The 27,439-nt window shown below is 40.2% G+C and overlaps 1 protein-coding gene across 5 annotated transcripts in view; it reads right to left on the bottom strand.

The window, feature by feature from the left end:
* The window catches only part of Myo1b (myosin IB), a 171,244-nt gene that overhangs the window by 106,871 nt on the left and 36,934 nt on the right, over nucleotides 1–27,439 (bottom strand). For all 5 annotated transcript variants that reach the window (XM_046447331.2, XM_046447333.2, XM_046447332.2 and 2 more), the window contains one exon: nucleotides 13,388–13,503. In XM_046447331.2, coding sequence (XP_046303287.1) covers nucleotides 13,388–13,503 — 116 coding nt within the window. The remainder of the gene's footprint in view (nucleotides 1–13,387; nucleotides 13,504–27,439) is intronic.

Below are 27,439 nucleotides of genomic sequence, written 5' to 3'. Positions count from 1 at the left end.
TATGAGCAAACTGTGCATAAGCCTCTACTAATAATAATAGCCAAGTCAATTATAAATACACATAGAAGCAGCAGCAACATTTTGTGGCCAAATTCGAGGTAGAGTATATGAGTAAGCAAACATGTCTCTTGAAAGCAACTAAAGCAATGGCTTAGAAACTAACAGAGCAATTCCTAAGGAAACATTCAAGAGTCTTTGTCAACCCATGTTTCATAAAAATATGGAAGAAGGAAGTGGGAATGGACCCCTCCAATCTTAAGCCTTATGCACTTCCCGAAGAAATTCATCATGCAAACCATCCAAATCTTCCCTGTATCCAGATGTTTTCCAACTTTTTACTGTCGAGAAAGACTGAAGGGGGAAAAAGAGTAGAAAAGATATACATACTAATTTATTACTTTATTGCTAAATTTCTGTGAAATTGGGCTAAGCCACCTATAAGGCTTGGGATGTTCCTATTGTAATGTAGGATATTCTATTCAGATCTCAAGTTGACACCCATGCATCAAAATGTTGAACCTTATTATTCAAAGGGGAGGGTTCTACATGGAAAGGAATAGACATACTTTGTGTAAGTTGATAAAGGTTGAAATTGATGTACTTTGTATGAAACGTTCCCCCTCCTGAATAACATTATGATTCATCACTAATAGCAACTGGAGGTTTTGTTATAAAACATAGATGAATTAACATCTGTTTATACTTATAAGTTATTCCAACATTGAATCATTCATCACTCATTCATTAAAACATTGAATTTACACACATGGACATTTAGGTATTTTTAAAAGTCTGAAGAATTTTTCCAGTTGGTGACTGAAATGCAAGATGGTAATTTTTCCAGACACATAAGCTTGTAATTTTAAGTAATGCCCTTATCCAAACTCCCCTCCCATTACTTTGGAATAGTGTTCCTAATCCTTCAATCCTCCTGATGACTCAAGCAGACTGGTATTTGGAAGTTTTAATAAAATTAGAAATTACTTCTACATGTAGCTATCATCTCAATTCAATTACCTTTTCCCTTTTCTAACACCTTGGTCCATTGTGCCATAGCCAAAACTAGTCTTTTCATGTACATTCCATAAAGCTAGTTATTACACTACAATGGCCACCTGTTTCAGAAACTCTTTCTTCAAGACTCACTGCAGGTGGCACCTTCAGAATCTCTAAACCTCCCAATTTTTCTGTGCTTCCAACTTATTTCTTGCCTTTGCAAGCACCGTTGGCCCTCTGTGTCATTCCCCATCTGTGGATTCAATGGAACTACAGATTGAAATTACTAGAAAATAAAATTGTACTGAACATGTACAAACTATTTTTCTTATCACTATTCCCTAAGTGATATAGTATCACAATAATTTACATGGCATTCGTATTGTATTAGGTATTATAAATAAGAGATGATTCAAAGAAAACTGGAGGATTGTGTGGCTTATATGCAAATGCTACACCCTTTAATATAAGGAACAGGTGGATTTGGGTATCCTGAGAGGGTCCTGGAACCAATTCCCCATGGAGAACCCAGAGATGACTGTATGCTGTTACATTAAAATGACAGGCTTGGGTTGGGGTTGTGGCTCAGTGGTAGAGGGTTTGCCTAGCATGTGTAAAGCACTGGGTTTGTTCTCAGCATCACATATAAATAAATAAAGTCTACTGACAACTAAAAAGAAAATATTAAAAAAAAAAATAACAGGCTTATGTAGCCATACCCCACCCCCACAAAAGCTCCTTAAAGAGAGAGGCCATGTCTTCTACACAGTTTCCAATCAACAGCCCCGAAATTCATTCATTTGTGCAGCCAAAGACTTTATGGAGTGGTTGCACCATGCCAGGCATGTTGTAGATCTATGGACATGTGAAACAAAGCCCCTGTCCTCATGGAGATAACACTCAAGGCAGGAGGTAAACAGAAACAAATGACCACACAGTGCAATGTCAGGTCATGACAAAGGCTGTGAAGAAAAGTAGTCTAGGAGTAATGAGTGACTGGGGCAGGGACTGCTACCTTAGGTAGTGTTTTCAGAGGTTTCCCTGACAACTGAGACATCTCCTGACTGAGGCAGGAAAGCATGCCAGCCCTGGGGGGAGGGGTGACGCCAGGAGCATATGGTGCGTCCTAGCAGCAGCAAGGAAACCAGTGTGGCCTGCGCAAAGTGCCAGGAAGTAAGAAATGCAGGCAGAGAGGAGTCCAGATCAAGTGGAGCCTGGCAAACCACACAGAAGCCACTACAGGTTTCTGAGCAGCAAAGGAAAGCAATCTGGCAGGCACCTTTGAAAAAGATGGCTCTAGACAACTGTACCAACTCTGTCGAAGAACAGATGATCGGGAGGTGAGAGGGATGAGGAGGAGCCATCAGTAGAGCAGAAGCAAAGAGGACAGATAGGAGGCAAAGGATAACCACTGTGGCAGTGGAGGTAGCAAGGGAAGGTCAGGCCGGGATCACACCTGATGCTGGAATGGGTGTGGGGTGGGAGAAGGGGAAGAAAAGGTTTATAGAGTGAGTAACCCAAGGGTGGTGCTGCCACTCCCAAGGCCAGGAAAAGAGAGGGAGCAGGGCGATCCTGAGTCTGGCCTGAAGCATGCTGAGGTGTGTGTGCCATGTCCTGTGACATCCAGGGAGATGTCAAAAAGTTGAATGTGGCTGAGTCTCCTGCAGCTCCAGCTGGAGACCACCAGCACACCAAGGGCATTCAAAGCTCACAAGGCTCATGGAAGAGGTGCCTACAGAGGAGAAAAGGAAAAGACACAGAGCCGAGCCCTGGGATGTGTCAACTCAAGCATAAGAGGCACCTCCAATGCAGGGTGAAGAGGAGGCAGCCCTCAGGGTGGGAAAACAGAACTGTATGGAGGCCACAATGCCAAGGAGCTGGTCACGGTGTCAAACATCACTGATAATTAAAGGAAGAGGAGGATTCAAAATTGACCAGTGGGCAACAAGGATGATCTTGAAAAGAACTGTTTTAGTGAAATGGGAAAATGATTGCTTGATAACAGTGACTTTACTGTTATCAAAGGAGATAAATTGGGAAAAATAAGTGCACCCAACTTTACCACAGTTTTTTAATACAGGTAAACACACAAGCAGGGTGATAGCCGGGAAACTGGATTCAAGAGAAATAATGTAATGTGTATGTTGGTGGGAGTGGGAGAGGCAGAAAAAAAAGCTGATAATGTAGTAGAGATGGGAGAGCAGGCCTTGAGGAGTAGGGGTGGAGTGGGTGGGGTCCCTGCACACACGCAGGAGCTGGCTGAGACGGGAGCTGGACAGCCTAGTCTTCATAACATTCAAATGTTTACTGAGTTGTTGAATCACCTCTAGATATGTTTGGGAAAAGATGGCCCACTAATTTGGGTTTCTAAGATACCATATAGACAGTTCAATATGACCCTAGCTTCAAATGAAGCTAACATTCAGGCATTCAGGTCAAGCTTTCTAAGACGACTCATGAAAAACATATGCACAGTGTGAGTATACTATGTATACAACCAGAGATATGAAAAATTGAGCTCTATATATGTAATAAGAATTGTAATGCATTCTGCTATTATATATAAATTTTTTAAAAAGAAAAAAAAATGCATGCACATGTATGAACCTTGTTTCAGATTCCCAGCACAGAGCCCTTAAAGCCTTTGGAATTTCCTGAGTAATAGGAGCGTCTTTATTATTCATGAAAAGGCCCGTTTCACCCATACCTGAGGTTAGGCCAACAAGGTGACTCATCATGAAGCCTCTAGGTATCTTCAGGACGGAGGTGTTCACCAGAAAGCCTAAGCCTATGACTAGAAGGTGAGCACGTTCACTTACCAGAAGGGAGTCCTGGTGGATGAACACACTGATGCACTAGGGAGGTGGCACACCTAGAGGGTGTGCAAGCTTTATACCCACCCCACCCCCAAAGTGGCCTGCGCCTCTCTTCCATGTGACTGTTCCTGCCTTGTGTCCTTTAGATGTTAAGTGTTCTGTGACTTGTTCTATCCAATTCTCAAAACTGAAACCCTTGAATTTATGGTTGTCGGGACGGAAGTGTGAGTAGCCAGGGCACTCCATCTGTGGCCAGCATCTGAAGTGGGAGGGAGCCTCTGACCCATGAAGCCTGTGTTAACACTGCATAGTTAGTGTCGCAGGTGGCGACCAGTTAGACATCCACTTGGTGTTGGAGAATTTATTAGTGTTAACAAAAACCATACACTTGGTGTCAGAAATGATATTAGAAAACACACATCTATGGCAAAAGGGCAAAAGGGAAGTCCAAGGAAACTGATGACAGCAGTCAATGTCTTGATGCTGAAATTTAAATTGAAGCAATGAGAAAACAGAACTTAAAAAACCCATGCTTCCCTAAAAATAAATACAGGTATAACCAATAACTCTTAAATGCAGAAAAGGGATGGAGGGCAGTACCTGGCGGGTCTGATTTGCTTCCCAAGCCATAAACACCTTAAGAGGAAGTTTCGATCAAAGCAGCACAGCCCATGCATGAACTCAGAGCCAGGGACAGCTGAGCATGAGTTAATAATTACCTTAAAAATAAAACAACTGTATGATGAACTCATACACCAAAGAGGGAGTCAAATTTTAACTGAAACCCTTCAGAAGCACACATGGAAAACTGTAAACAGCAAGTGCCTGAGCACAAGCAGAAGGGGTCCAACCTACCGTCTGTAAGCCTACCGTCTTCCCCAGTCCAACCAAAACCACCCTCACCACAGTAGGAACTGGAACAGGGAGGTACAGGCAAGAAGCCCCCTACTCCAAGACCATACCACACTCTTCCAGGTACCCACTGTGTTACAGAACCCATAGGGTTTTCCTCTGATATATCTCCCACCCCAGATAAGCTTTCTGTCCTTGTCCCTTTCAGGTCATAAGTAACTCTTGCCCTGTGTCCTCAGAGAACAGTCCAAATTCCAAGGCTGACCTTATAGCTCCTTCTGCCTGCTTAATACAAATTCTGAGCACACAAGCTCTTCCTGCCCAGGCCTGGCCTTCCTCTTCTATCTCGTCTCCCCCTCCCTAGTATGCACCCTGTGTTCCACCTAGGGAACCACACAAATTTAGATCTCTGACAGGCCCTGCTGTTCTGTCTCCCTACACCTTCACATCTGCCATACCCTCTGCCTAAAACATTTTCTCCCAGCTCATCACATGGCTCACCCGCTTACTCCTCAAGGAAGACACTGAACTATCACAGTCTCAATACGGCATTGCCTGGCTACCCTAATCAAATAGTACAGCACACGGCCCTCATGCCCCTTCCCTTCGCTTCTCCATAAGCACTTGGCACTACCTAAAATATCATTTATTCCATTTACTTCTCTTGCATGTTGTTGTCCACTGTGCTATAACATAAGCCAGTGGAGCCAAGATTTCCTCCCATTTTATCCCTAGTAGCTACACTAGTGTCTGGCATACAGTAGGCACTCAAATAATGTATGCTGAATGTTGGGTCAACATTCTTCCCTCTGACTGGGAAATTCTTTCCTGGGCTTGGAATCCTATTCCTCATCCATGAAATAAATTCATCCTTCAAAGATTGTCCATCAATCCACTGTCCTGTTTCCTCACACCTTCTCCACAGGGGGCTGTACCATTTACTGCCCACATTCACTCCATGGTATAATTAGCAATCACACTGGCATGACCGGAAAAACCAGAACATGACCGTGCCTTTTATTTTTAAGGGGGGGGGGGGGTGCATTTCTCTCCCTTCTGAAGTTATTTATGTAGTGGTCTGGCTCCTGCACCAGGCTGTGCATCCATAAAGACAAATTCATATCCTCAGTACCTCACAAATGTTGTGGAAGTTTAAACATGTTTATCAAAATGAATAATTACTTCCTCTTGGGGATTTCAGATCCCAAAGATAAGCTAGAGCTGGGAGGAAGCAGACCCTGGACCATGGGGGAAGCATCACGTATGTGATGGCCTGGTACATGGGGCCCTATTCCCCTTTACAGGAGCTTCTGCCCCTGTGACAGACCCAGGCCCATCCTTATTTCCCCAGTCTCCTGAGTATGGGCCCCATACTCACTTTATGGGGTTCTGTTTATCATCTCTGCATTATGCCAGGCTCTGTCCAAACTGCTACGTGTTCCCTTTACCCTATTACCTGGTCCTACTGCCACACAAAGCAGGGCAATAGGGGTGGGGGGCAGCTTCTTCCCCATCCTCCCTAAGCACGCCCTTTCTCCTGCAGGGCTCCCCAAGTGTATTCCAACTGTAGTTCTATTTTTCAGGGATTAAATATTAGTCTAACCCTTTTCAGGGCCGTGGCCTCCATGCCACTCCTCTGCCTGAAATGAATCTTTTCCAGAATATTATAGGATTTCTCAGGGCCTGTCAAAGACCAGGAGTAACATTCTGGCAGGAAATGGCCTATTTTGCTCAGCCCCAAACTTTGCCCTAAAGATCGCATCACTGCAGTTATCACGTATGCTGATGAGAACATGAGCTTTGCTTACAAATAGCCTTTTCAAAATAAATTCTCTCAAGTCTGAGATATGCATTTGGTGAGAATGGCTATTACTTCTCATTAGGAACCTAGAAATTAGAATTCTGAGACTTCCTAGACACACCAGAAACACAAGGAACACATGTATTATTACATTACAGAGATTTTCATGATAAAAAACATTAGGCTGGGGCTGGGGTTGTAGTTCAGTGGCAGAGTGCTTGCCTAGTATGTGTAAGGCACTGGGTTTGATCCTTAGCATCACTTTAAAAATAAACAAATAAAACAAAGACATTCTGTCCCTCTACAATTAAAACCAAAAATTAGAAAAAAAAAATTAGGCTGGCACTACACCAACCTTCCTTCTTTAGTTGAAGAAGCTTCGTAATCTGAAAGTGAAATCAGCAGAGGTCTCTTTCTGCCAAGAGACTATATTCTAAAAGAAGCTACTCTGAAATAACCCCAATGAAGCAATATTCTCCCGAGAATAAATGTTTAGGAGTCAAAAGCGGTAAATTCAATTCATGGAGCATTTATAGAAGCTGAATATGTGCTAGGCCCAGGGATATTTTCCATCAAGAATCATGAGTCAGGAAGCTTTCAAGTGAGCAGTTGAACTCCCTCACCACATGGACACTGCACTGCTGAAATGAAACGCATCTCTCTGAGTCAAGAAGTTTTATAATCCATAGATTAGAATCCAGAATCAAACAAATATCCCCAAAGACAAAACACCTGCCTTCTGCTTATTTGAACCCATGATGATTATAAATGGGAAAGGACCACGTTGTTTCCAAGATGCGTTATTACACAAGATGTTAATGTTAGGTGTCTCAGTTGGGAAATAGGTCAGAGTTCTGATTCCCTCCTGCACAGGTTACTCATGCAGGTTAGAGACAAGAGTGATTGCAGACCACAACCCATCCTCTACTGACTTGGATTACTTCAGAGACTATGGCTCCAAAGGTTGTTTTATAAGAATACCACTGAAAATCACTTTTTCTTTCACCAAAGTCTCCCTTCCCCTGGTCTTCCTTTTTTCCCTGATAGTGTGAACAATCTTGGCCTCTGAACACTTCAATCAGAGTATTATCTCCCTAATGAAGATGAGAATTTTGCTTGCTCACTGCTGTATTCCAGGGCCCAACGGGGTTCCTAGCACATGGTAAGCTCTCAGTAAATATTGGCTCAGTAAATGAATGACTTTTCCAAGGCAGTAAGTAGAAAGCATGCTAGAGGAGAAAGCATAAAACACTTCTCTGCACATGGTGTTTTGGGAGATACTAGATCAATTGAAGACTCACCTATTCCAAAAGTAAAATGAGAAATAATATAACAGCCTCCAGAACATCACATCAACACATATAACACACCTTTCAGACAGTACTTTCACACAGGCTACTCAAGCAACCTCTACAAAAATGCACTATCTAATTGTCACTAGAGTTCCTAAAGAATCACAGTTTTATTCACAGACTGTCTTATTCTCTGTATTGTAGAGAAAAATATTTGTTATATAACAATGCCTAGTCTTCAGCCCTGGACCCTTAACCTAAGCTTTCTGTATACCCAACCATGGCACTCATACATTTTGAGATATAATCAGAAAAGTTCTTTACGACACTCATCTGGTTCTCCTTGAATGCAGGACTCAACACACAAGCATTCTAGCAATGTCACTCTACAGGCTATGGCATGTGGTCCTGCAAAACCAGTGTCTACAAATTTAAAGGTTAAAATTTCCAGAGACAGAGGCCTCATGTCTGGACAACTGACATTAGCAACATCCAAAATCCTCCCACTAATTATTTTCCCATTTTTATGTAAGAGTAACCAAAATTTTTTCAACTCTTTAAGTCATTTTTCAAAGTTTTCAAAATTTATTGGTGGAGTTTTTCATTTACAAAAATGGAAAGACTGCTTGCTTCAAACAGTGCTTGAAACCCCTAATATAACATGACTGCCACATTATAGCCTAATTTAAGACGGAGTCAAGCTCTCTCCTGCACTGTGACTGCCAAGTAGGATTGGTAGCAGGTGCCATGATATATTCTTCCTTCTAGTAGCAAGTTCCTCCAACAAGCACACAGACACCATGAACAAACTGAAACTGCAAAATATACTTAAAGAACAACATAAAAATAATATTTTAACTCATTTTTTAACAAAAATTCATTATATTATCTTTTTTTAAACTCCTCAACATCCTAACAAGAAGGTTTTACTGAACTGTCAAATATGAGATAATACAGGCCACATGGAATGAAAAATTATTCAAAATCCCTTTTGTTATACAGTTCCTGAGCTCTTAAAAAAAAAAAAAAAAAAGGAGTGGGCTGAGGCTACACCAATCTAAGGCAGTTCTGACTGAACCCATTTACTAAGTTGTCTGAAATATACAAAGTCCTTCCTGGGATAGATTTTTCTTTTTGATTCTTATTTTTAAAGAATTTAAAAATCACACTGGAGAGACATTCCTTACCCAATTAGAAAACATACTGTAGATTCTGCCATATTTCCCTGAGGACCCCACCCAGTGATATCATGCTCAAAAGGAGCGGGTGTACCTACAAGAAGACAGGAATCTAGAGAAAGGAAGGGAGCCCCACAAAGAGCTGGATATCTGGGGGACCAAATATCTCACAAATGACAACAGAAATGTTTGTGAAAGAAATTTAAGAAACCATTCTCTCTTTATATCACTCATTTGTACATTTCTACTATCTGAAAGGCATGTAAACATTTTTTTAATTATCTGAAACTTAAAGAAAGATAAATGTGGGATACCTTCAAATACATGAATTATAAGGAAACTACATGCTTCTACAGACTAACAGTGAACAACATCTCAAATCAAATTCCAAATGAAACCTGGAATAACTGGCAAAGTTTTCAAAGTCTGAGCATCTGGTAAGTTGTTTTCTATTCAAATTAAAATCAAACTCTTGAAATGGTTAAAGTTAAGATGTGTTAAAAGTCTTTTGTCATCTTATCCCCTTATATCAAAAAAACTCCTAACTGATAATGCCAGGCTGGGTGTTATTAGGGAACCAAGCTAGCACTGACCCTGTTTCTCCTGTTTCAATATACCATCAAAGAAGGATATTCACAAATAGTAATGTAGGAAGATACATTAACAGAAGTAGACAATGTCCCACCAAAGAGGAGTAAGTGGTGAGAAAGAGCTTGTAAAAATACTGGAATATTATTGAGATGATATTATTATTATTATTATTATTACTGAGCTAACATGAGAATACCCTCATAGCTTATTATTACAACTAATATAATTATCGTTGTTAACAGCCGCAGCTATCCCTTACTTCAGGATTATGGCAGATTCCATAACAAGCACTTCACATACACTGATAATTTCACAATCTAAGTATCAAAGAGATATTTATCTCTCACAAAAATCCTATGAGTTAATAATTATCTTCCCATTGACAGAGTATATCACTTAACTTCTCTAAATTAAAGCCTCTTCAAGAAATTTGCTGAAGATTACAAAACTCATAAATGGGAGACAGCTCTCCCATTTACACTCCAAGTCCTATTCCACAGAGTCTTACTGACCTCTTCCCAAATTCCAGGGCTACCAACACCCTGTGAGCAAATGCTGACTCCACAGGTGAGGCTGACATCAGTCAGATAATCCCTCCAGCAAATGCTACACTCTGACAGATCTGCGTCAGCAGGGCAGAGGTGAGGGAAGGTTCTTCCCAGAGCAGGTTTGAAGCCATCTGAGCTCTGATGGAAGAGCAGCAGCTGCTTTGGAGCAGAAGACAGGAAAAGCCTTCCAGACAGGAGACCCAGAAGGCAGAGACGCTGTGGTGAGGGGGCGTGTGTGAGGCTGAGCACTAGAAGAGTGAAGGAAGATGGAGACCAGAGTGACATGAAGCTGACAAATTTCGATGCATTAGGTGCAATTTTACCTTGCTCACAATGTACAATGTGCTGCAGGCCACGGTACAGAGCTTATCTTTGTCCTCAATACAATGAGAATTCATTTTATTTTACTGCTGGTGACAGTTTTCTTTGGAAGGTGTACCAGGGTAGACCTGCCACTTTGCCTCTTATAGGAATCTTTCAAGGCAGAAATAAAAAGTAGTTCCAAAGCATGAACTACTTTTTTTCTAGACTAGACATCTATTACACATCTAAACATCCCTAAACTGGAGATTTGAGCTGCAAATGAAGTATGGTTTGTGGATTAGACTCTGAGAGTAAACTGAGGCATAGTCAGTTTCCTTGGAGGAATTGGGGTGCAGAAGCATAGGCAACCCAAGCATAGAGGAATGTAAGCACACAGCACATGGCCCTGCCATGAAAATCTCAAGAGCCCACTTTCAGATTCACACCCAAGCTCCACTCCCATCTGCTATGTGGCTTTAGATAAATTACTTGGTCTTTCGGTAACAGTTTCTCCATTTGTAATAGCATCTACCTCACAGGATTATTTTCAGTGAAATAAGTTAAAATACATGGAGGATAGTAGGGTAGTAGCTTTACATAGCAAATATTCAATAAATGCCACAATTACTACTATTATTTATTATTATTATAAAGGATTATGATATGCAGTAAGCAGTTAAATAAGGGGGGAAAACTATAAATATACATCTGAGACAACATGCAGCATGTTCTCAAATTTGAACTGCATAAGAATTACCCAGAAAGCTTGCGGAAAATGTAGGTTCCTCACTTGTCAGAGTTAAGGCCCAGGAAACTGTAGTTTCCATGAGTCCCCGGGGGATTCTGACATTGTTACTCCAACCAACATACTCTAAGAAACATGGCCTCAACATGTGAAATTTAAAATAAGTGTTCAGACATCAAATAAGATGTTTCATTGCAAGATTCTAATAATAGGGATGACTTTATAAAGCTAATTTTCAGATTTTTTTTTTTTAAGGCACGATGGGACTTGCAAAATCTACTTATAGAAAAAAATCTGAATAATCAGAATCCATTTGATCTGTAAAACATATAGCACTCAGTTTTTAATAACCATTTTCGTATATTACTTAAATCTTTACTTCCAAATCTAAATATCTCTCAGTGCTACATTATTAAGAGAAAATAAAAGAAACATCTACACAGTAGGGTGTGTGTGTGTGTGTGTGTGTGTGTGTGTATTGCTTAATCATGAGACCTTGTTTTTTTATTAAAAGTAACAAAGTCAATTTTCATCACACAGGAAAAGGAAAACTCTTTCTGCTAAGATACAACTAAGATTTTCTGCAGGTTTTCATGTTCATCCAGGGTTTCTCAGCCTCAGCACAACTGACACTGTGAACAGATAATTCTGTATTGTGGGGGCTGCAGTGTGCCCTGCAGGATGTTCAGCATCCCTAACCTCCACCCATGAGCAGCACCTTCCATCCTCAGTGTGAAAAGCAAAAATGTCTCCAGACATTGTCAAGTAGCCTCAGGACCAAAATCAGCCCTGCTTAAAAACTACTGCTTTCACTATAAAGACTCTGAAGGATGTCAGTTTAACCATTTTCAAATGCCATTCCAGGTTCTCAAGGACCAAACACTCCTTTCCCCAATCGAGACATCTTCCCAACATTTCCTCTTCAACATTTACACACACATGCATTTATACGTATTTCATGACATCATGGAGTTGTTTTCAACATGCCGTCTATTTTCAGGGAGAAAGGAAGGTGCCATTACTAAAGGTAATAATGGTGATAATAATACCCTTGGAGACACTTGACCCTTCTCAAGGCAGTTTGGAATACACTAGTCCCAGCCCAGTATTCAGCAGCAGGTCCCAAATATTTTAAATCCACACTGAACAGTTTATCACAGAAAAGTGTTGTCTTCCAACACATCTCTGCAAGTCACCCTGGGTCTCTTGAAGCAACTGATAACAGCAAGAACATAATTCTTTACAACACCTGCAGAGGAGGGGGTAGGAAATGTTTCTGCCCAAGTAACAGCAAGAAGCCTGAGGCTCTCCATTCATTCCACAACTTGGCCCAACTTGGCATCTTGCTCTTTCATGTTCTTTCCACTCAATTGTGGATATGAGACCAAAAACAGTGAACAGATTCCTCTTGGAATCTGTTACATTACTTTAGAAATAAAAAGATTAAGATATTGTTCGTGATGATTTTTGAGGATTCTCCTTCTAACTCTCTGTGAGACATTTTTATTTGAGGAATCAAAAGTTCTAGGATCTAAAAATGCACTTCTGCCGCTGAATCCACCAAGTCTAAGAATACTTCCCTTAGGGTTATTTTTCAGTCATTCAAACTAGAAGAAAAAACTTGAGTGGTAAAAACTGACATAATCATTTCAACATCTCTTAAGCAAGTCAATGAAGAACTCACTTTGAAAGAACAGACAAAAGGAATCTACTGGCTTTATGAAGGAACTGTGTATACCCTCAAACCACCTCTTCAGAAAACTCACACAGGTGACTAACTCAGAGAAGAAAAGCCAGTGGCCTATTCCATGAAGCTGGTGAACAACATCCTTGAAGTTCATTACCATCTGAAGATACTGTTTGGCCCTTTTATCCAAATATCATCACACAACCCAACACTTGGGATCTGCCTTGACCCCCCCCCCCCGAAAAAAAAAAAAAAAAAAAGATTTAAAAACTGCTGCTTGGGTTCTCTTAATAAACAATGCACATTCCAGTTTTATTTGCAAAACTAATTACCAGCAGCTGCTGCTACTTACACAGAATTTTTAACAGAAAATATTTTACATACTCAAGTATTCTGCCTTTTTAAAAAAATTTAAAATAAGGCATAACTACTAACTTCTACATTCCTTTAACTGGTCTAAAAAGAAAAAAAAATGATAAAATCATTTCCCTGAGACTCAAAGGAGACAGCTGCACACATATGTCAACTACACATCTCGGCATTAAAAGAGAAATTTAGTGCTTTAACACCATACTTACATGTGTGGGCTCAGTTCATAAAAATTTCTATTTCTGTAATCTTCCACTTTCTCTGGAGAATAAATGGGCAAGGATCGGTAGGGGTTAACAGATATAACCACACTTCCAATATATGTCTGTAAAAGAAAGAATAAAATATTTGGATAAGTACACAGATGCACTCTAACATTTTAAAGTTTACTGTTATTTGATTCCATCCTTTTATAACCAATATTCTACTGTTTCACCATTGATTTTTGTTTTGAGTTTTGGGTTTGTTTGGGTTTTTTTTGTTGTTGTTGTTGGGTTTTTTTGTTGTTGTTGTTTTGTTTTGTTTTTGGTACCAGGGATTGAACTCAGGGGTACTCAACCACTGAGCCACATCCCTAGCCCTATTCTTTTGTATTTTATTTAGAGAGAGGGTCTCATTGAGTTGCTCAGCGCCTCACCATTGCTGAGGCTGGCTTTGAACTCGCAATCCTTCTACCTCAGCCTCCCGAGCTGCTGGGATTACAAGTGTGCGCCACCATGGCTCAGCTCACATTTTAAGAACACTCTGAATCTCTGAAGATGGATGGTCAGTAATGTTTGTCCATTTTGCATTATTTATGGAAAGGATAGACTTATAGGTTTAAAAATACCTTTCAAAATAAATCTCTATATCAATTTATGATTCTGGAAAAGTGCTCTCCAAAGCCCTTGCCATGCCTGCCACAATTTTCATCACCAACAACTGCTAACTATAAGCAAGAGCCATGCCTTGACAGTGGGAAGCTGGTGTTCCCCTTCTTTTTCATCCTCCTGTTTCAAGCACTGGTGACCCAAGTTTCCCCTCCTCCCAATCCGCTCCCACACCCATAACTAACCAACAGGGTCCTCCCTTCCACACTGCCCTGTAAGCTTGTCAGTCTCTACAGTGGGCTCAGACAACAGACAATTCAGTATTAGAGTCACAGTTCTCCCTGGGAGATGTGAACAACATAATTTCATATTATACCTAATGTACTGCAATACGGGAATTTAAGCCTAGAATTTAAATGTACTTTTCAAAGGAAAGTAGGTTTAATGTCAAATTTACATGCAATGTGAAATTTAAATATTCTGAGAGATCAGTGCAGTATTTTAACAAACACAAGCAAACCAGAACACTATTTATCTTCCTTTCTCCTTCAAACTTAAATTCCTGGCAATGCAAGGTAGAATTTGGTCTAGTTCATTCTGTACAAGGCCTAGCAGAATGTCACAAGCGAGCCACCTACCAGGAAGCTCATCCTGGCAGTTCCACTTTCCTTTGTTTCAACATCATAAAGATAGTAGGAGGGGAAAAGATGCAATAAACGATATGCTTGATGAAGTTTTTGAAAAGCAAAAGAAAGAAGAGGAGGGTGGGGGGCTCAACTCCAACTTCCCCACCTCGCAGAGCAGGTTTACCAACAAGTCTTTCCACTATTGCCACCACTGGGATTCTAGGAAATGGAAATTAAACAAAATAGAAAACAAAGAAACTGTAGAAAAGTTCTGCTGAATTTTTGGAGCCTGGGTCACAATGATTTTTTGTTAGAGTCCCCCCAAACCTGAAGAACACAACATGCTTCCATCCTATGAGAACATATTCTTGGCAAGAACAGACAAAACTGCTGTTGTAAGGCAAAGTTTGTTCCCATGCAATGTTTTGTATTTACTTCTGACATTCTGTCATTAGGAACCATGAAAACAGAGGATGACCCCAAGTTTCCTAATTGACTGCATTTAATGAAACATTTCTGAAAAGTGAATGGTCCCCTCATATTCCAACCCTCCTGGACAGGTAGATGGGAAATGCTTAAGACAGAGTAACCATCTTAATAGCTTCTAAAACATCAGATTTAGTTAACTGGTAGATATTAAAGGAACATTAGCTATTCCTTTAATATCTATTGACTAAAAGATGAGCCTTTAAAAAAAATTTTTTTTTAGTTGTAGATGGACATAATACCTTTATTTTATTTATTTATTTGTATGTGGTGCTGAGAATTGAACCCAGTGCCTCATGGGTGCTAGGCAAGCACTCTACCACTGAGGTACACTCCCAGCCTCAAGACAAGACTTTTTAGATTAAAAAAAGTACTTGAATCCTTCCCCTTTTGTTAAAAAAAAAGTAATTTTTTTGATTGCAGTCATGTTTAGAATCTATAGATTTTATGTTAGCAGAGAAACCGATTACTGACTTGCTATTTAAAACCAAACCTCACAGTGGCTAAATTCTTAATAAAAATCTGCCTCTGTGGCATTCTTGCATACAGAACAAACTCGGCTGCTTCAAAAGCAAACTCAAAAGCCATGTGATAAAGTCCAGATTTCTTTCTGTTATTTGTGACTTTTATACGTACTTTATGTGCTCCTCCCCACAGCTGTTCCCCTACCACCTAGAATAGGATTTGGTCCATTGTTGATGTCTAATAATTATTGGTTAACTGAATGACTGATTTGCACCAGCACAGTCATTATTAAGAAAGTCAGTGGTTCAAGGCACTGACTCTCATATAATTATTCTTATGTTGGAATATCAAATCAAATTCACTATATACAGCGCCCATTATTTTATGAAGCCTTTATGTCCTGCATTGTCCTTCAACAAATCCTTAAACTATATCCTTTCCTCTGGGGTTTCCTTTCCTACTGTGGTAGACTATTTGTAAAAATGTCCAGAAAAATGCCTTCCATCCCTATATGCATGCTCCCTACAAATCATGACTTTGTCACTCTTTCTATTAAGTTGTAGAATTTATTTGCTCACCCTGAATCTGGACTTGTCCATGTGACTTGATTTGATCAAACAAACATTAAACCAATGAGACCCAAGCAGAGGCTTGAAGCACAACTGTGTAGTAGAGTATGTCCCTCCCCCTTGGTTTTGATAATCTTGGCTAGAGGCCAATGATGTGAATGAGCTTGAGGACCAGAGGACAGGTGGAGAGCCAAGGCACCCTGCCCTCAGCCTGCCAGCTCATAGACATATTAGTGAGGCCCTCCTAAACCACCTTGCCCCAATGGGGCTACCAGATACCAAAAGTCAATAAGGTGATCCTAGAAGAGACCAGCAGAAGTCATAAAAGCTGAACTCAGTTTACCCAGAGAATTATGAGCAAATAATTAGTTGTTTAAGGCCATTAATTTCTGAGACTTATTTGTTACATAGTAACAATAACTGATAACACCTGCATGGCTCACCAAACCAAAAAAGGGCCAAGCAGGACAAGCCTTAACAATCCAAATAAGCAAACGTTAAAAGAAACTGCACTCTCTCTCCATTCCACTCCCTGTGTATGGTCCAGGTATGTAACTTCTAGCTTGAACTCCCAGGACACCTGTTCTTCCTCTTTATGGGTTTCTTCTTTGAGAGTTCCATTTGCATGAGCTAAAATTTAAATATTCCCATGTGTGTCCGTAGAATAATTCAAACATTCACAATCACAACCGTCCTTCCTCTAAGACACAGAAAGACATTCCTGAGAGTGATGGGCTGGGTGGGGGTTAAAGTCCACTGCAGTTTTAGGCAGCCACATTGAAGGAACTGTAGTACCAGATTAAATCTTTTCAGGGATCAGAATAATAGTGAGTGACAGTTCATTTCTATATCAATAAACATCTGGACTTACAAATGATATCACCGGCATTTTCTTACTGCACCATGCTCTAAAAAGGACAGTAAACAGATTCCTGATTAAGTACCCAGCCTGTCACCTCCATGCTCCTGAACCTCAGCACCAGCAGCCCTCAGGAGTGACCATACCCCAAAACATGACCATGACCATCCCACTGCCCTGCGGGACCAGCCTCTAACATCTAGGATCAGGGAAGGGGAAGTGAAGAGAAGAGAACAAGAAGCAAAGGTGAGACAAAGAGGAAAAGAAAAGTCCTCTCTCTCCATAAAAGGCACGTTCAAATAGCAGGTTGTTTTTCACTTCTCAAGGGCAGACATTAAATCCAGAATGTACAAACATTCCTAAGTCAAAACCATCTCCATCTTCATATTTCAAGGATCTCTAGCCCTCCAAACAGACGCCCTCTGAATAACCAAACAATACTTGAGTTTTCCCACTGTGATTAGTACAAGTGACGTCTTTCCTGGAGGACCTTCAACCCAGCAACTCTCCCTCTACAGAGCACAATTCAGAACCCAAAAGAAAGACCCGGAGCACTCAAAACTTGTAACCTAAAGGCCTGCGTGGAATTCTGTAAGAGAGTTCTTCCAAACTCAGTCTGCAGAAGCTCTGTATCAAGGGGCTCAGGAAGGCCTGTGTATTTTATAATGAGTTCCCAGATAAACCAACGCAGCACCAGGATTGAAAATCAATGCTCTCACCTTTAGTGCTCCCAGGACCAGCTTTTACTGGTCTTTCAATTGCAACAACCATGACTGTGCCTCTCTTAACCCATTTCCTATCTCACCTTCCCCTTTAAATATCCTCAGATAATTAACTCTGAAAACATTTTGAAAAGAAAAGAAAAACCCTTCTAGTCCTACTTCCATTTCAGCCACATTTCTAATTGGTACATGGTATCTCAGCACATGACAGGAAAAGAGTAGTTCATGTATAGATTGGGAGACCAAAATGTACCACCCTGTAGCAGTGTATTTCAAATGTTTGATGATGACTCATTGCAAGACACAAAATTTGGAGCTGGGGTTGTGGCTCAGTGATAGAGTACTCACCTAGCACATGTGAGGCACAGATTCAAACCTCAACACCACATAAAAATAAATAAATAAAAATAATAGAAGATGGAGTTTTAAAAAAAAGAAAATTTTCATCACAACCAAGTATGTGTGTATGTACCTAATTGTACAGACACACACAACTCTATATGAGATAAAAACTTCACAAAACCCAAATACCCTTAATATATGCAATGCAATGACTTTTTTTTGTTGTTGTTGTTTAATTCTATTCATTACAACACTTTTTTAAAATTGCTGGTCCTAACCCACTAAATGGTTTCCATGAGCCAGTAATGGAATGAAACTTGCAGTTTAAAAAATAGTGCTGCAAGAATATTCCCCTTAACCTTTCTTTTAGTTACTGATTCCCTTGAAATACCAACAAAAGCCATGAATCTTCTCTTTTTTTTTTTTTTTAAAAAAAAAAAAGCACACTTGTATAACCTGCATGTCAAGTTCGCACACAGTTGATAAACAGGTTAAGAATTCCCACCTCAAGGGAAGAAACAAAAGTCACTGATAGAAAAGGGAAAGATGTCAAAAAAGAAAGAAAAGAAGAAAAGAAAAGAAATGATCATGATAATTCTAAAATCATAAAATGTTCACAGTAAGTAAGACCCAAATGCCAGGCTCTGCCAGCCCTGAGAGTGTGTTATCACTTTGAATCAGAACAGTATTCAGATTCAACGGCCAAAGGGAAAGAAAGTAGCCTGGTTTTGACTGCAAGGATACATACATTTTGGAATTACATCTAACCAAAAACTTAAAAAGTGAAGCGCAGCTTTAATATTTTGAGTCTCAATAACATGGAACAGTTCTCCACAAGGCCACATAAATAAAACATTGGTACACACAGAGAAGTCAGAATGGTGTCACAACTTGTAAACCACAGTTCTTCCCAGCGAGGATTAAAATCTTCAGAAACTCTACTGCCTCAAAGTGGACATTTCAACTGCCCATATGAATTTTAAAATAAAATTATTACTAAACCATAAAATACAAAGGAAGAAATCAACCATAACCTGTGTGCACCATGAAAAGAAGTCTGATGCTTTTTCAAAGATGAAATTTTTCCAAAACAATTTTTTTAAGGCCCTGCTTTGCTGGGGCTTTAACTAGGCATCCCATCTGCGTATCTACTCAGTTTTCCTATTTTCTTCAGAATGAATTTTAACTATTTGTTCACATGTATCTGGAGTTCTTTAAAACTCATCTCTAGGGACTGGGGTTGTGGTTCAGTGGTAGAGCGCTTGCCTAGCACGTGTGAGGCACTGGGTTCAATCTTCAGCACCACATAAAAATAAATAAATAAAATAAAGGTATTTAAAAAAAAAAAACTCAACTCTACACCTACACCTATTAAAGTGCTGACAAATAATCTATAGTTATGCACCTTTTAACCAAATTATTCCTAAACCCATACAATATAGTTATGAACTTTCTCTTAATCTTAATGTCCTTAACAATGCAGCATCAAGGACACATTAACTAGCAGAAGTGTATTCAGACAAGGAGCCAATTATCAGTTCCTTTTCATCAGAGCATGCAATCCAAGCTGGTGGTTAGGCTTAGAAGGCTCTGGCAAAAAGTGGTCTAAAAGGAGCCCCTAATCCCAGGAAACCTGGGCTACACAAAGCATCTTTGTTATGGTTTGGACACAACATGTCCCCCAAAAGCTCATGTGTGAGATAATCCAAGAACACTCAGAGGGGAACAGATTAGACTGAGGAACAACTTTGATCCACTCATATGGATTAACGTGGTGGTAACCGTAAGCAGGTAGAGTGTGGCTGGAGGAGGTAGGTCACAGGGGTGGCATGCCTGTGAGTATATATTTTCTCTCTGGGGACGGGAGCTCTGTCTCTCTGCTTCTTGACTGTCATATCCTGAATTGCTTTCCTCTGCCATGCCCTTCTGCCATGATGTTCTGCCTCACCTTGGGCCCACAGCAAAAGAGTCAGCCATCTATGCACTGAGACCTCTGAAACCACAAGCCCCGAATAAACTTTCCCTTCTCTAAATTGCTTTTATCAGGTCTTTGGGTCATAGTAACTAAAAAGCTGACTTAGTCTTCAACCTTCGTATACTGAAGTGCTACTCTGATGTCCAGAAACCAGACCTCCTGAGGGATGATGAAATTCTCAGACCTCCAGGAAGGGGTAAAAAGAAAAAAGGAAACAATCTTCTATTGCAGAGGAAACTTTTCATCTCAACAGAAAAGATTCCATCATAATCATCCCTTAACATCAGAGAAGGAAATCAGGAAAGAGGCAACAAAACAGGCAATTTATCTACATACCTTACGTAATTCGGTCACATAATCTAAAATGAATGAAAGAAATATTAAAGAAGGTATGGGAGTCCCCTAAGTCTGAATCTCTAAATCATGCTACTTTCACCTCTGTAATAGTAACAGCTCAAATGCAGGATGTCTCAGATCTTAGGAAAAAATTACCCATCACATAGCTGCACAATCAAACTGATCCCTAGACTGAGTTTGGGCTACAACCATTTAGCAAGCAAGCAACAAACTTATTAACAGCTCACTTTATGAAAACATCATGTTAGACATAATGAGAAATAAAAGAATGTCCCGTGGTCTGTGCACCTGAGGGGTTCACAACATACCTAAACAGATAAGTCTTTTAAACAGAAAAACAAGTCTAAAAATTAACTACTCTAGCCACTGCAGCAGATGAAAAAGGAATTAAGTGATTCTTGCTAAATGAGTCATGAGTCTTCTTATCTTACTGTCTAAATGAATGCTCTGGGTTTAAATGAAGGGCAGGCCCCTATGAACTGCAGGAGCCCCTGAGGGCTCTAGGGAAGGCAGGGAACCCAAGTAGATCATGAAACCTATCAGCAAGGTACAAGAAAAATGGGGCTCAAGAGTGAGTATGAGCTCAGCTCTAACATGATACAGATAACATAAGGTTTCCCCAAAGAGTGGCATATGAAATTTTAGGTTTAAGGTCACAGTTGAAACACCTCCTTTTTCTTTTATTTTCTTTTTAAATTTTGCTAACATTGTCTGTTTCAAATTTATTTTTTAAGGTATGAACTGCCAGGGACTCAAACAGATAGGTGTACACCTATGATCACATCAGCATTATTCACAATAGGCACGAGAGACCCAAATGCTCATCAACAGAAGAATGGAAAAACAAAATGTGGATGATACACACAATGGAACATTATTCAGTCTTAAAAAGGAAGGAAATTCTGACACCTACTACAAATGGATTAAAACATGGACAGAGGCCCAAAGGCCAACCCAAGTACATTACAGGGACAGGAAATTGAAGAGCTTCAGCCATCCTGTGAGTAATTAAGACTGGGATCAGATCACCAGCACTTTAAAGAAAATAAAAAACAAATAATTTTTTTAAAAAGACTGGGGCCAGATTGTAGCAAGTCTAATTTCAAGGGGAGAGGTTTAAGAGCAGTTTTGAAGTGAAAAATCAGTGTATGCTGAGGGGTCAGATGGTGACACTGGCTGAATTTGAACCAGACCACCCTGACTTAAGTATTTGAATTTCTAACTCAGATTCTATGTCACACCCTATTAGTTATGCTTCTCATCTATCTGGAATAGTGTATAAACTATGGCTCCATATTATCTAGCAAGTTTTTTAGTTTTGTGTGAAACTGGACCCATTATTTAACTTCTCCACACCCCTATGTCTTTCCTCATCTGTTCAGAAATAATGCCATTAATTCCTCCCTCATCCAACTCTGAGGGCGGAAAGAGACTGTGTCGAAGCACTAAACACCACGCATTCTCTAATCACAGCCTATTACAATTACATAAATTCAGGTTGGCTTTCCTGGAATCTATTGGCCTCAGCGAAACAGTCAAGTCAGGAACTCAAATACCTATACAAAAAAATGTTAATATATCTACTAAACTCATTAATAAGTCTCACCTACAATGCCAAAGTCTCGAAGACTCTTATAAAACAGTGTTGGTATATAGGAAACTGATGGTCAGATGAGCACATGAGCTATGTCTTAATGAAACTAATATCAAAATTCTAGAATCCCAAGAAAATAACTATGTGAGACAAGCTGGTAGGAATCTTGGGCAATGACAACAAACTAGCTTCTTCATGGTGAGGAATCTACCCTTTTCTGGGGACTCGGATCCTGGGAATTTGATCGCAAGACATGAAAATCAAATTTAGGGGTATAGCTCAGTTGGCAAAGTGCTTCCCTCACAATCACAAGGCCCTGGGTTCAATAATCCCCAGCACCACCCAAAAAAAAAAAAAAAAAAAAAACTTATATACTGCAGTATATCTGTGAGACTTCCCAAATTCCCTTGAAGAGGGCATTTGTCTTTTGGTTTAAGATATAGTATGATCTACCAAAGCACTTTGGTTGTTTTTACACAGTTCAAAATTGTCCAAAATGGCCTAGATGAAAATTATAAGTATAAGGTCAATAACAGATTTAAGTATCTTTCTGAGACTTATAATTTAAAAAAATGTAATTTAGTGTGAACACTGACTTCTCTGGCCTCAGAAGCACATTTATGAGATATAAATAGCCCACTTGTACAGGGGAAGAAACCGGAGGTACCGGAATGAAATGAATCACCCTTACAATGAGCAGAGTTTCATCCAAAGCTCTACTTCAAAGTTTGTGATGCCAGGAAACAGAACTGTGAAAGAAACAGTTCTTTCACCTGCTGGGCACAGAGATGCACACCCAGGAACCCTTGAAACCTATCAGCAAGGTACAAGAAATGTGGGGCTCAAGAGTGAGTATGAGCTCAGCTCTAACATCAGTGTGCCTTGTCCCCTGTGTGTGCTCCTGCTGCTTTCGCCAGCTGGTCTTCTCACCTACTCCACAGCCAGTCTAATTCGAAGAGTCTAACTTACAGTCTGCTGGTGCATGGCCCATCATGGCTCTCCTGATGTCACCACTGCCAGCATCTTGCTTCTGTTAACATTTTATTTTTTCAGTATTTCTCTGGAGAAAGAATCTATCCCTGTTCATCTTTTTATCCAGGCTGTGCCTTCAATCACTGGCCTCAGATCAGAAACCCGTGAATAGACCAAGAGGTCTTGCAAACCGTGGCTGCAAAAGACATCACCAGGCACTGTGGTCTAGTCTAAGATAGGCCTACACTACCATCATATTATAATCTTTTCTTCCTGGGCTTCCAGTCATTTCAGACTATAAATTAAAGGACTATATATGAGCTCGATGCCACACTGAAATGTCAGCTAAAAATATTTCCCCAGGCAGTCTTTATTTTAGAGCAGGATAATATAACACTGCTATCTCTTTACTGAGACAAACTCTGTAATGAGACAAATATTTTCCATACATATACCCTTCTCCAGACATAATACAGCTCTTTACTAAAGTACTGAGTGATCCTGGTTTTAGATATATTACTTGCTACCAGTCTGAAAAATGTGGTTAACTGAGAGCAGCAATACAATAAAAATGAAATCTGTATAATGAATAACAGAAAAGAAGGGAGAGTAGGAGGCCCAGAGGGAAATGAAGAAAGAGAAAGGCTCTTGCTATGGTTTACTAGTGGTGTGGTTGTCCCCTGGTGCTGGAAGCCTGGTCTAGGGTGTGGCAGTGTTGAGATGGTAGAAATTAAGAGATGGGCCCAGAAGGAAGTACTCAGGTCATTGGGGGCATCACCCTTAGAAGAAATGTAGGTTAGCTCCTTTTGAGAGAGGGCTGTCATAAAATGAGTGACTCTGGCCCATGAATCGCTATTTTCCTGCCTCACCATATGATTTCTTCTGTGTACAGCCATGATGTCCCCTTCTGTTTCTCTGCCAAACTGGGATACAGTCAGGAGACCCTCACCAGGACACCAGCAGCATGCTGTTTGGACCCTCCAGCCACCAGGATCATGAGCCAAATAAAAACCTCTTTACTCACTTTAGAAATACCCAGCCTCAGGTACAGTTAGCAACAGAAAATGGGCTAAGACAAATCTAACAAAAGAAAATCTCCATGTCTAAAACCTCAGAGAAAACCCATTGTGGTTTTCCAAGCTTTTTAGATAGTCATGGCACCTATAACATACACCACTCCTACTATGTGTCAGGCCTTGGACTAAGACGCCCCTTCATCTCCACCACAACTCCACAGGTCAGCATCACAACACCTATTTTACAGATGAGAGAACTTCAGCAATTTACAGTGGTCCCAGTGGCTGGGGGTGGCCAACATGCAAACCTAACTCTCTCAGCCCAAAGCCCAGGCCTCTCCCAAGATGCCACATGATGGCTCACCCTTCACCTCCTCCAAAGCACAGTTTAATAGACAAAATATCTTCTCTTTAAAAGTCAAGATTACCATCAGGCTTGGTGGCACACACCTATAATCCCAGTGACTTGGGAGGCTGAGGCAGGAGGATCATGAGTTCAAAGCCAGCCTCAGCAATGGTGAGGCACTAACCAACTCAGTGAGATCTTTAAATAAAATACAAAATAGAGCTGGGGATTTGGCTCAGTGGTCCAGGACCCCTGAGTTCAAACACTGGTACCCAAAAGCAAAAAAAAAGTACAGATAGCTGAAACAGATGCATACATATGTATGGAGGGGAAAGTTAAACCAGCCACAAAACTGGCTACATGCTCCTTGGATGAATGGCTATCTCTTCCTCCTCTACCTTGTGCGCTCATTAAGGTAAAGGACCATGCACCCAGCATCACAGTGATTGGGATAAAAATATTATTTCCCAAGATCTTCTCCCACCTTCCCAAGGGGCTGGGGGTGGGGGATGATCCTTCTAGTTGCTAACACTTTCTTTTGACTTTATAAGCCAGCATCATGTAATGATCATCTGTAACTTGAGAACCAAACGTACTTGTTCCATGTCACTACACTGTTGAGGGCTAACTCAACACAAGGCAGGAATCCTGAATGTCACCTCCAATATTCATCCAGGTCATTTAGAGGCTGCCTTGTTCCAAAGCTAATACATAATTCAATATAATATCCAATTATTTAGACAACTGAAAAGATTTTCATATTAGTGATGTCAAGTCAACAGGACTATCATCAAAAACACGAACTCTGCAGTCAAACTTCCTGGGTATAAATCCTAGCTCCACCTCCTACTTACTGTGTAACCTTGGGGCAAGTTTCTTAGCCTCTCTGAGCCTCAGTTTGCTCATATATAAAATTAAGATAATTTTTAAAACTAGAGCACTCTATGAGAAATAAATTAACTAAAACATGAAAGGGCTCAAAAGAGCATCTGGTGCCAGCAAAGGCGTATTAAATGTTTATTGTTATCCTTTATCATTTTACCAATGAGAAACCAGTTTCCAAGGAATTTAGAGACATTCCCCAGGTCTCAGACATAACAGATGGCAGCTCCAGAACTGGAGCTGCTCCTCCCCACTATTTCCAACAAAAGACACTTCTATAGCTGATGTGAGGGCTTTATTTCCTCCAGATTGAACTTCAGGTATGGCTTCAACCAGAATATTTAAATTAACATAATATAAATATTACACAAATGTTTCACATACTCTATAGGGCTTGCAAGATGAAAGAACTAAGGTTGGTAAATAACCGATAAATGCATATCAACTTAAATTATAAGAGGAAGAAAATTTCCAATCACCAAAGGTTGATGAGAAAGCCTGCCTGAGTTGAAACTGAGAAGTTATTATCAAAAATGACTGTTATTATAAAAGTGTCCAGGAGATGGATTGTGCTCAGAAATTAGACACAATATTTCTCTTCGAATTCCTAATTTACTGTTCTCTACCAGCTCTATCTAGCCTTGTAATGTTGTGTCTCCATCCCAAACACCAAAGCCATATTCATGAAAACACACACAGTTTGTTCTCCTGTGTGCTTGGGTCTACCTCTTCAAGGAGCTGAGTGCTGCTGGTGGCACTGGGATCCCACACAGTCACACCTACGCCCTTCATGACAATGAGTCCTACAGACCTCCTTTCTTCCCTGCTGGGTCTAGGTAGGAATGGAGGTAGCATTAAAGGCTGCCCTTATTTCACTCAAACCTTGGTGGATCTAGATTCTCTGCAGAAAAAAAAAAAAAAAACCTCCTCCTATTTCCAACTGTAAAACAGGAAAATTAGTCTTTAATCAAACAAATATAATGTGGAAGATCACCCCCCATACTCTATGTACCACTGTTACTTCTGGGAATGGGATAAGAGTACTATTGGAAGAAAATTCATTTTCATGCAATGTATGCCTGCAACATTTGAAATTTTTTTTCAAAAGGCTTTGTTACTTTTCTATTTTCCCCCCAAAAGACTTCTTAAGAGCTGGGGCTGGGGCTCAGCGGTAGTGCACTTGCCTGGCATGTGTGAGGCACTGGGTTCAATTCTCAGCACCACGCAGAAATAAATAAAGGTCTATCAACAACTAAAAAAATATTAAAAAAAAAAAAAAGACTTCTTAAAAGGGAATTTTAAAATGAAAAAAAAATTGGAGAACATTTTGGGTAGTTGGAATAACACTCAGTAAGACTTTGAACTCCAGTTCTGATCTCTACCAGCAACCTCATGAGCTTAGAAAAGGTCTGAATCTCAGATGGAACTGCAGCCCCAGCCAACACCTTCATGAGTCTGATAAGACATCGTACAGAGAAACCAGTAAACTAAGTCACTAAAATTTATGGCAATTTGTTTTGCATGGGAAAAATAATCCATTTATACCAAACATAAATATTTAAATATTCCCAGGAATATGGATGTTAAACTGATACAGATTACCATGTATATAAATGAAAGGTACTTTTGAAATTTCAAATAAATATATAAATGCTAACCAGTAGTATAAAGTATATAAAGTACTTATATTTGAGTATCTTTCATAAATGTGCCTGGTCCTAGTCTCAGGGGGATTCTAACTCTAGCACTAACTTCTAAACACTAAGACAACTTTTCCCAGACTTTCAAAGCAGACACTCTCACAAGGACAATTGGTTTGACATAAGCTCCTAAAATTGGGCTAATTCAGACTACATATCTGATGATCCCCAACCTGACAATTCAGACAGAAAACAAACTAAATTTATTGGTGGGCACCAAAAATACTTCTCGTCAAAGAGCAGACACCTTGGTTCTTCAGTCTCCAAATTTGCCCTGGGCCTTGTTCTTCCTAAATTGCAGCCTTCCTATTCCTGAACAGAACCGCTGTCCTGACCAGTCACCCTAAAAACAGCCGGTGTCTGTCTGGATCTCAGCTCCACCACCTCCCACAACACAATACAAGTCCACACGAAATCCTGCCACCACTGCAATCCAGCTTGCGCACGGGGGTGGGGAGGCCGGAAGAAGGTCTGACAAAGGACAGAAAGCATACAGAAAAGCAGCGCTCGGGAATGTCAGGACTGGCGTTTCCCAGCCATT

The sequence above is a fragment of the Marmota monax genome, unplaced genomic scaffold (assembly GCF_021218885.2).
Source record: "Marmota monax isolate L192 unplaced genomic scaffold, Marmota_monax_Labrador192_F-V1.1 WCK01_AAM20220418_F8-fsc00007, whole genome shotgun sequence".
Classification (NCBI taxonomy): Eukaryota; Metazoa; Chordata; class Mammalia; order Rodentia; family Sciuridae; genus Marmota; species Marmota monax.
The sequence above is the reverse complement of the archived record's forward strand: the minus strand, read 5'-3'. Positions and strand labels throughout refer to the sequence as shown.